Raw genomic sequence first — 10,698 nt, forward strand, 5'->3', positions numbered from 1 at the left:
GTATAGATTACAATCCTGACATATTACTTTGACATTAGACAGTTCAAAACCATGGTTATTGACAATTGATAACAGTACAATACATTAAACTTTTCTCTTGACAGAAAACTGAAAAGTTCTTCTAAAACGTGGTGTTGACAGAGAATGTGTTATTTTACAAAATCTAAATAAAAACATTTTAAAACAATGGCGAAATCTCTACGTAGTAGATGGAAGCGTAAATGTCGTGCAATTAAACGCGAACGTTATGCAGTTAAAGAGTTAGCAAGATTAAAGAAAATGCTCGGTCTAAAAGAAGAAGAAAAAATTAACCCAGCGGAGGTTATGGAATCCGATCAAGTAATATTTCTAGATGCAGGTGCACTAAAAAAAGAAGCGCAAAAGAAGCAAGCAGTAACAGAAGCTCCGGAAGAGGACGTAGAAATGAGTTCTGATGAAGAGAAGGTTGAGGTTGCAGACGAGAAAGGTGAAAAGCGTGTTTATAGCACTAAAACATTAAAAGATCAAAACGGCCAATACCCAGTATGGCTGCATAAACGGAAAATCGCTAAACTAACAAACACAAAGAAAAAGTTAAAGAGAAAGACTAGAAATCATAGGAAACGTAAATAAAGATGATATACCTTATACTTGTTTGCTTTTATTTTATATACAAAATCTTTCTAGTATTTAAATATTTAGTCAATTAAGTAATAATGACTTTGTTTCTTAATACTTAAAACAATACATGCTGTTATCTCATAGTGTTTTGTCTATATATATACCTAGTAGTTAGTATTTTTAGTTATGTTCTATATTTGATTATCCTACTTGAGTTTAAAAGATGACTTCATAGGGTTTACTTGGGGATGTTTATCTAAAGGATACTAGAAGAAATGATAAATTAATTACTATGAAAAATGCACATAGGTATACATTATGCTCTAACAGTCCCAGTAACTTGGTATGTCCACACTTTATAAAGGCTACAATAGTTTACACATGCCCTAGCAAAAGTATTTTGATATTTGAATGGCAAATTTAATACGATTTAGTACTTTATTTAGCACCTTCTATAATATAAAAATATAGCTTAAGTATTGAATAACATTTTCAGTCTCCCTGAAATCACTTACAAGACAAAGTATAAAGCCAACAACTAGTTGTTTTGTATGTTTAATCCAATATTTTGACATAGGGAAAAATACTTAACTTTTTGAGATAGGTATAGGTATTAAATTTTTATACAAAACATACTTTTTTAAATAGACAAATCTAAACAACAAAATTATTGAAAGTTATACAGTAGTGTAAGTCTACATTTTCTACCGAATGTGCATGTTAGACAATTATACCAAAACTTAAATATTTTTCTCTTAATTTAAAGGTTTGTAGGTAAATGCTCTATTCTTTGCTTTCATTAGTTCCAACTTGTGAACTCCAGCTGACAGGTGCCTCATCAGTGAATGTGTTGACAAAGAAACGCCACATATCGTACAGTAACAGGTCTCAGTATCCAGCTGAAATATAAACACCCATACATTACAACAAACAAGGCTTTATCTAGTCTGTTATGTCTCTGTTATACCTTGTTTAGTTAGAAAATAAAAATCAATTAAAGAACAATTGGCTTGTTGAGGTTTATATTGTAAACTTTACATCTCTTATTTATCTATAGTCGATTAAATTAATGCCTTACAAAGTAATTTAAGAATGTAGACAATGATGGCAGAGCTAGATTTGTTTGGACTGACCTGACGTATTAAATTTTCTTCAAAATCTTCCTTATGCGGATATAAAATTAATTTTTGCTTGTGAGTCTCTAGTTTCTTGTGGTTTGCTTTTTGTTCATCGTTGAAATCAAATTCTGTTCTGCATACCATACAATTATACTTGTGTTCTATATTCATTATGCTATGAAATGAATCCGACGAGACAACTAACTTTTTACCATTCTTTAATGTTAGTATCATAAACTTTATCGGAGAATTGCTCGACGTTAAAACTTTTGGTCGACGCAAAGCTGGTATCATTATAAAAATAAGTACACAAGATAAGTAAGAATATTGTAACTTCAGTAACTTTAACCAAAATTTCAAATCCTAACCAATTTATTACAATTCGAACTTATCTTTTACGTTAGATTCAAAATTCCAGGGTAGTCATGCATTAAAACCTGACAAATAATAAAGTACCTGCCAAGTACCAACCTTGTTAGCAAATTTCACTTTTATGAAGAGTGAAGACGTGTGAACTGTGAAGTAAATATGCAGATTATAAAATCATATTAGAATGTATATTTTTTTAATAATAATAATTTATTTGTTGCAAGATTATGGTACAAAATGTTAGGGTGGTATTTTTTTATCTTGACTTTATTCTTACATTTTACATTATTAATCAAAGTTAATTATTATTATATTATCTGTATCGTACATATTTATTAAATTTGTATCAATTACAATGTCTCACGAAAATAATCACTTATGAATACTGCATATTTTTCAAAAGTTTTTTAAAGACTAATCGGAAGATCTTTTAATTCTTTGGTAATTTATTGTAAACTTTAATTGCCATGCAAAAGGACGTGTTTTTCCGAAACAGTTCTAGATTGTTTTTTGGCACAGCCAATTTCTCCCCATGTCTACTTCTTACTTCGACTTCTATATTCGACTTAAAAATATGTATCATTCTGTGCGAGAATAAGGTTATTTCTAAAATCGTTGACGACCAAACTCTCTGTTTCTCCGAGCCGCTTGATCCTTTGGCGTTGCGTAGAGATGTGGGGTCTCTCTGCATCTTCTACCGCATTTCCATGGAGAGTGTTCAGAGGAGTTGTTCGGATTAATACATGCAGCTGAGTTTCATCATCGGACATCGAGGCAGAATACTAAATTCCATCCGTATCACCTCGACGTCCACCGTTCCACGACTGCGCGTTTTTCTAGGCAGTTTTTGCCGCGCACCACCACTTTGTGGAACCAGCTGCCGACTGAAGTATTTCCGAACCAATTCGACTTAGGGTCCTTCAAGAAAAGAGCGTAGCAATTCTTAAAAGGAGCTTAATTCTCGCGAGCCCCTTTGGCATTGAGAGTGTCCATGGGCGGCGGTATCACTTAACATCAGGTGAGCCTCCTGCCCATTTGCCCCCTGTTCTATAAAAAAATTACATAGAAGAGATAAAATTTTGAGCTTCTTAAATAAAGGTACGCGCTACGTAAATATCAATACAGTTTGCTCCACAAACTGCTCTAATACATTTCTTTTGAGCCTTAAATACTCTATTCACTTCGACTGAATTTCACCAAATTATAATTCGATATCTAATTATAGATGAAACATATTATCCATGATAAGCAGCTAATACCGTAGCATAGTTAACATTCTCCCTTAGTCGTTTTAACACAAAAACAAAACTGTCTATTTTGTTCTGTAATTTTTCAATATTATGTGATTTCCAACTACAAAATTTATCTATCGTTATACCTATAAATACACACTCGTTCATTATGTCGAGTTAAGTTTAATAGACAATATTTATAACAAAATAGAACGTGATTCAGAAAGCCCTCTGAGTCTTATTTTTCAGATACTGCAGGTATGAACGGAAGAAAATTAAATATGTCGACAAATACGCGTATCTCAGTAAACAATTTCTTCAGCAAAAATACGAACACGTTAGATGAATAAGGTAAAAGGTAGAATTATTGAATTATTCTGTCGATATATAGGAATCTTAAAAGGAATGTTCCTTCAACCCAGATCAAACGACACAAAGAGCTAACGAGAAAAGAGGAAACGAAATCTTAATACAAAAATAAAATCGCAAAATATAACAGATGCATTATAAGATTCTACAAAGATGAAAATTGGCGGGATTCATTTGCGGATAAGAGATGGACGATAACTATACAGGTATATTATTGTATTGTATACCGTATACAGAATCTTATACATTAAAGATGAATTTAAAAAAAAAACAATAAAACACTGGTTAAGATTAACATAAAATAATGTAAAATTAGATCAGCAACCAATTGATTTGTAAAGGCTCTATGATTGTCCTAAGGCGCAGGACCAGCATGTTTCCAAGCATTCTTATAAAATAATTGAATAAAAAGTAACTATACTCGTATGTCTAGGTACGATATTTTGGGACAGGTGTTTTACTAGCCTAGTATTAAAATAAGTAGTTATTGGCAAATTAAAGTAACTTTTCTTTAATTATCTTTGGTATTCAGGGTTATCCGCAGATTTTTAACGTTAAGGTCAGGTTTCCAGGCCCCGGTGATTAATTTATATATTTCTAAAACATAATATGCAGGGTTATCAGGGATCATTAGTATTACGAGTAAGTAATTGATTATAGTCAAAACTCTATAGCTGCAATAGTTCCATTTGTCTGCTTAGGGTTTTAAATATAAACACAAAATGTCTTGAGCGAACGAACTTACGACGCATTTAGGTATACTTAGATCTATCAAACACAGGTTTAATAACAACTAATTCCTGGCATAGATTTTTAATTAGGATCGTTGCTTAAAATTTTGTCCACTTTTTCATGATACTCATCGTAATCAGAAGACGCTTGAAATACAAATATCTTGTTCCCATCTTTTCTTCCGGTATTTTTTCTATTCAAGTCTCTTTGTTTATTCATATTAAAAAAATCACTCTGTTCTTGTATTGACAATCCAATCGTGGTAAAGTCAGTTGTCAACTCTTGTTTAAATATTTTTTCTTCAGATTTTGGCAATTCAAATTTAGAACTATTAGAATTCGTGACGATATCTTCGTCCTCGAGCGTTGTATTAACCTCATTGCTGTTATATTTGAATTCTTTGGAACTTGCTTTGAGCAAAAGATTCCCTCCATTTAAATGATTGATTAATTGTCTATATTTTAACGATATATTCCGCAATGAATTATTATCAACCGCATGGATATGACGACGAACTGTTTCGTCTGTTCGATTTTTACTATTTGTACTAAAAAAAATATTGTTTTTCATATTCCATAATTTAACTATTGTTTTTTCGGCTATAATATCAGCCAGTTGTGCGAACTTTCCTGACGCCAGTACATCATCGATAAATTCATCTATGTTTTTTTTGTTTTGAGAACAATTTATTGACACTAATATTAAACCTGAAATATTTTAGTAATAAATAAATCTAATATTCTAAAGTACTGTTACAATTAAATGTAAAAATAAATAAAGTGAAAATGGTATTTTTTGTATTGTTGTAATGAATAAATTTTAAGGACCGACAAAAAATAATTTTAGCTTATATTATATAAGTTTAAAAAATATGTATTTGAAATGATAAATATCCAGCCGACATGTTTACTAATATTATTATATTAATAACTTTAAATTTATAACTTACATAGCAGCGACAATCTTTTTTTCATTTTTTGTAGAGTCGTTACATTTTTATGGATTCATAAACTAAAGTGGAATAGAACGCAATAAAAATTCAATGTCAAAACTATAATCTAAGCACGTTACCCTATCACAGTCTCTCATGGGGTTAAATTACTCAACGCCCGAGTTCCAAGCAACACAGAAAGTTCATTTCTATATATGGTCAGCATATTATATATGTACATACATATGTAACAGTCAATCGATATCAACATCATTGTACGAAAAATATCGATTAATAATTTTTAGATTATCATAAAGTTGGGTAAACATAGGATAATAAATGTATTTTAAAATGATATTAGTGTAATTATGGCAGAAATAAATTCAATAATATGTGAAGACTCAAGCCCGAACACTTTCTTCCCTTTACCTAAAAAAAGAACACGTCTCAATTTAGGCGGCAATTTTTTACTCAAATTTTATTAGTTGAGTAAGAAATCGGAGCCTAAATAAACGTCAACAATTTAGCTATTTTATTTTAATAATAGTAATGAAAGATGTCTCTTTCATTACTATTATTAAAATAAAAATAAAATATTACGGGGCTCTCGTTACGCCCGTGGGCTTGCGGGGGGTGTCGGTTTCGCGGCAGAGTGGTCGTTGTGGCGGGCCTGGAGCGGCCCTGGGCCTCGTAGGTGCTGTGGAGCGTCTTCGCTCTCGCTGCACTCGTTGTTGTGTGTCGGTGGAGCTGGGTAGCCCCCCCACGACGACAGTAAGGCGCGCACCGGACTCGCGGTCATAACACACGGGTGAGAGCCCCGGTTGACCCGAGGGAAGCCCAGTGAGGGACCTGCCGGCGGGAGAGTCCCAGCCCATTTGTTTAGGATTAGTTATGTGTGGGACTTTATGAGGCATCAGAGTCCTCCGCGCGGGAAGGTTCGGCGGTGGTCGAGAGGCCTGACGTAGAGCGGGGCGAGATTCTGGAAGTGCTAGAAGCCGTAGGCCTCCGCACGCTCAAACATGCGTCTCGCCAATGATAATGGTGATGAGTTGTTGAAAATAAATACATTTTGTTTTCGGTAGATGGCTGTAGTGATCGATGTAGTAGTATCGATTACTCATCAAACTCGTTGGAAATGATTCACACTAAAACATATTTTGCTGTTTTTTTTGCCCATTCACTTGAAAGTTATAGAAGCCAGATTTTTTTGGAAAACTCGAAAATTTATGATAAGTTGTTTTCCATCATGTCTGCCAACTCCAGGAGCTTAGTTTAGAAGTTTTAATACCCCATATATGCCGGCCCTGTTACCAAGTGTTCCCTCTTTTTCTTGCATTGCAACTTCCTGGATGGTAAGAACTAAGAAATTGCCATCAAGAACAGGGTAAAAAAATAAATTTAATAAGGGTGTTGGTGGTAAAAGGAAGATAATTAAGAGCCATATTTAAATTCCACATAGAAAAAAATATGTCCAATAAAATGAATAAATTAATTGGGAGCCAAGCTTATCACTTAGGAGTATAACAATAGTTTAAGCCCTAGTGTAAAAATATCTACTGAATATACATAAAATAATTGGTCAATCTGCTTTAGAGGAGTTTTGTTACAAACACAGTGACAAAGGTCATATATAAAAAAAACCCTTTTCAGTTATACTGAATCATTTATTACATATATTAGTGATAAGAATAACATGATCAATAGTTTCACAGCCATAAAACATCATTAAAATACAAATATACAATTACTTAATTTTTATCTTTAATTGACACCCACTATGCTTTAATTTAAAATGCTTTTTGAAATCCTTCTTAGGAATAATTTGGTGACATTCATTGCATTCAGCTTTGTCATCAAAACATTTTGTTGGATATTGTTCTGATACATCAACAACATCTTTTATATCTGTAATCACTCCGGTGGATTCAGATCTCCTTATTATGAGCTTGGTATATGATGCTTTCTTGATTTCTGCTACAAAATCTGTGTTTACAACTTTCTCAAACCAAACATCATTTATATTTTTCTTATCTATATTTGTTGTTTGTGTCTTTAAATTAAAATGTTTTGAACGAATATGATATTTTAATTTAGCTTGAGCCTTATATGACTTTTCGCAAGCAGTACAATTAAATTTTGTTCTTAATCTGGGAATTAAATTGGTGCTATTAGCTTTATAAAGCCTGTCTTATTCAGCCAACTTAATAGAAATAAAAAATCTATCCCTACAATAAATGCTCATGCATTTATTGTAGGTATACTACTGTTAGTATTTAACGAATTTTTTTGTACACCGATTCAATAGTTTTACTGTTGTAGATACAAAAGAGAAACATATAAAATTAAATGTAATGTACATTTTTTATCCATTTATTGTAAAAGAACTTCTATGGAGAACACCAAAATAAAATAAAAGTATTTTAGTTTTAGTAAAACCTTTTAAGCACTATAGTTGTGGATGGCGGTGGCATATCTAATTTAACTGTTTTATCTTTTGTTTCTGTCATATTTGTTTCTTTAGTTGATGATTGTTCAGTCATATTTAATGAAGGTACATTTTATTACACCGCTAATTGTTTTACTTATCAGTTCACATAAATTAATTACTACTTATAATTATTAGTTTTTTTAAATTTATTTCTGAATCATAATATATAATTGAAATCATTAATAATTAAACTTATAGTTTTCCGGTTCCGGAACTTTATTAAAACACCACACAGACTAGGAAAATTATTGTGCAATCAACCATAGACAAAACTATATTTTGTTTCTATTTAGATACAAAATTCTTAATAAGTGCTATACATAATGATCATGATGACAATAATTCTTGTCGACAAATTTTTAAACAAATTTATTTTTAAATTTTCGATATTCTACTCTTCTTAGTTCTCATTTATCACTAGACTTCTGTCATGATGATTAACACATAGCAGCAGTCAGCACTAAACATTTGTCAAATGTCTTGCGTTTAGCCTTGAGTTGCGGCTGTTGTTATTTGTATTAATAAATTTTGTATATTATTATTCACACAATAAATATTATAGGTAAATAAAGATGTGGATTGGCTTCGCAAATTACTTGTAATTTGCGCGAATTCACTAAAACTCTGTGGTACTGAGAATATGCAGGAACAACAATGGGTAAAAATAAGATGATAGCAAAGAGCTGTCCCAAATGTGAAATGCAGGTACTTATCTTCATACATCTAATTTATATTTTACTAAGGTCACGAACGCGAAGAACAGTTTTATCACACAACTGTACAACATACTTCAGGTCGCTGTGGCATCAAAATCTTGCAAATGTGGCCACACATTCTTTGCATCACGCCGTGGAGCCGATACGCTCCCGCCTGTTGACGATATTAGAAGGCGGACTGGTAGGGTAAAAAGAGCTCAGCCACAATTTTATGACGCGCAAGATTATCAAAAGCAAAAAAGAAAGGTAATTTTATTAAAATATAGAAAGTGTTACATATAATGCTATATGTTATCAAGTGTAGTGGAGCTATATTAACTTAAAATGTAGGATAATCCAAGCCAAACCTTTATTATTTGTTTTAAAATATATATTAATTAAACTAATAGAGATATGTATCATTCATGGATCAAATGGGTTGCAAAATGTATTTATGCCAACAGTGTGGAACAGACATGGCTACAAAAGACACTACCTATTTAAAAACATTCTAATATTATTTGTAGCATACAAATAATTGATAGCAACTGTGAATATGTTAAAAAGTGAGAGATTATAAAATTAATACAAAAAACAGAAGCAAGTCAACCTAGTGAGTTGCAGTTGTTTTTATTGTACCCCCATGTAATCAAAGGATAATAAAGTATTATATAGCTATTATTATATTTAAGATTCTAGTCTATTTGATCCTTAAATCATTATCCATTTATTCCTTTAACATTTTAGTCCCCAAAGAAAAGATCTCTTGATGATGATGATTATAAGAAGGACAAAACTGAATCTGGTGAGTGAATCTAGCAACATGTTTTTAACAATGTAGTTATTGCTGATATATAATCAAGTAATAGTCTTATTCACAAATACACAATAAGGCTGAATAGTTATATTTTACAGAAATTAATTATATTAACATTAAAATATATTTATTACCCAAACTTAAACATTCCAGCTACGGCAAGGGCCAGACGTCGCAGGGCTTTACGTAGGGCTACAAAGCGTGTGCCCCAACAATCAGAACGTACTAGGGACCCTACGCCACAGTTAAGGCCTGCTCAAATTGCCAGATGTCAGCTCATACTATCAGAGATTAATAGAAAAATGAAAGCTGTTACATGGCAACCACCATCAGATTAGTTAGTAAATATGCAAGCAATTTTTTACTTTTAGGGTTACCATACACTTTAAAGCATTTGGTGATACCACACCAAAATTGATTACCATACAATTTTTATAGTACTCCAGTGAGTTTATAGTCATATTTGCTGCAGAACTAGGATCTTGCAAACAATAGATTGAACTACTCTCACAACTGTCACTAAATTGATTTTAAAGTATACCTTCTTGAATGTTTTCAAATAACTGCTCTTTAAAACATCTACCCTTGATGTTTTAATATTATGAGTTTTTATTGATTGTTGAAAGAATAAACTGGCATTAAAGCAAATTTTACTTGAATTGCTTCCAGACATTCTAACTTCTCTGTCCCATTTTACTTTTACTTCAAATCCTATTAATGTATGTTGTAATATGTTAAGCTTTCTTTTGTTTTGTTAATCATCCAGTTAATTATATATCATAGTTATTGCAAAACACATCTTTTAAAATTCTTTAATCTAAACATTCTGTCCTGTGACCATTGCTGTAATACTGCGATTATCCTATAGAACCATCAACTCAATGAGTAAATATATGTAAGTGGTAATGAAGAAAACATGTAAATACTAGTTATATTTGTAAATATATAGAATATAAATATGTAATTAAATATAAAGAATTTCTTGTTATCATAATAAAAAATTAATCTTTCTTTTATTTCCTTTTCTTCTCTTTGAACATGTTTTAGACACAGATAAGTAGTTAAAACAGAAACAAGACTTACATGAACTAACAGCCTGTCTCGACTTATATAATCAATCAATATAGCTCTGAGATACTTATGCATTTTAAACTGTTTTAAGTTTATTAAAAATAACAATAATAATTCGAAAAAAGGGTAATTATTCTGTTTCAAAGAACAGTTTTATTCCAATCAAAATAGATTGTTAAAATTTGAATTATGTAGCTCTCAAAGCTTTAATTTCATGGAGCATTTACATTCAGCTATAGTGAGCAGGAAAATGGGTAGGACCTGTCCAGTTTAAAA

General features: G+C 31.6%; 2 protein-coding genes and 1 long non-coding RNA gene across 4 annotated transcripts; 2 read left to right on the forward strand and 1 right to left on the reverse strand.

Annotated features, from left to right (window-relative positions):
* The first annotated feature begins 93 nt into the window (after positions 1-93).
* On the forward strand, positions 94-629 carry LOC111000783 (protein LLP homolog). The gene has a single exon (XM_022270357.1). The coding sequence runs from the start codon at positions 187-189 to the stop codon at positions 610-612; it is 426 nt and encodes a 141-aa protein (XP_022126049.1). The 5' UTR covers positions 94-186; the 3' UTR covers positions 613-629.
* A 3,856-nt stretch (positions 630-4,485) lies between these two features.
* On the reverse strand, positions 4,486-5,425 carry LOC111000780. Its single transcript, XR_006750962.1, has 2 exons — positions 5,370-5,425; positions 4,486-5,127 (listed from the first exon to the last, which is right to left on the reverse strand). It is a non-coding gene; the product is annotated as an uncharacterized LOC111000780 (long non-coding RNA).
* A 2,863-nt stretch (positions 5,426-8,288) lies between these two features.
* Positions 8,289-10,321, forward strand: LOC111000785 (UPF0547 protein C16orf87 homolog). Of its 2 annotated transcripts, none has more exons than XM_022270359.2 (4): positions 8,289-8,497; positions 8,583-8,801; positions 9,282-9,339; positions 9,505-10,321. In XM_022270359.2, the coding sequence occupies exons 1-4, from the start codon at positions 8,480-8,482 to the stop codon at positions 9,687-9,689; spliced, it is 480 nt and encodes a 159-aa protein (XP_022126051.2). In that variant the 5' UTR covers positions 8,289-8,479; the 3' UTR covers positions 9,690-10,321. The 2 variants fall into 2 exon arrangements, with proteins under 2 accessions (XP_022126051.2, XP_022126052.1); XM_022270360.2 differs by having other exon boundaries at positions 8,292-8,544; positions 8,634-8,801; positions 9,505-10,318.
* Positions 10,322-10,698: the final 377 nt, after the last annotated feature.

This window comes from Pieris rapae, chromosome 22 (assembly GCF_905147795.1).
Source record: "Pieris rapae chromosome 22, ilPieRapa1.1, whole genome shotgun sequence".
Classification (NCBI taxonomy): Eukaryota; Metazoa; Arthropoda; class Insecta; order Lepidoptera; family Pieridae; genus Pieris; species Pieris rapae.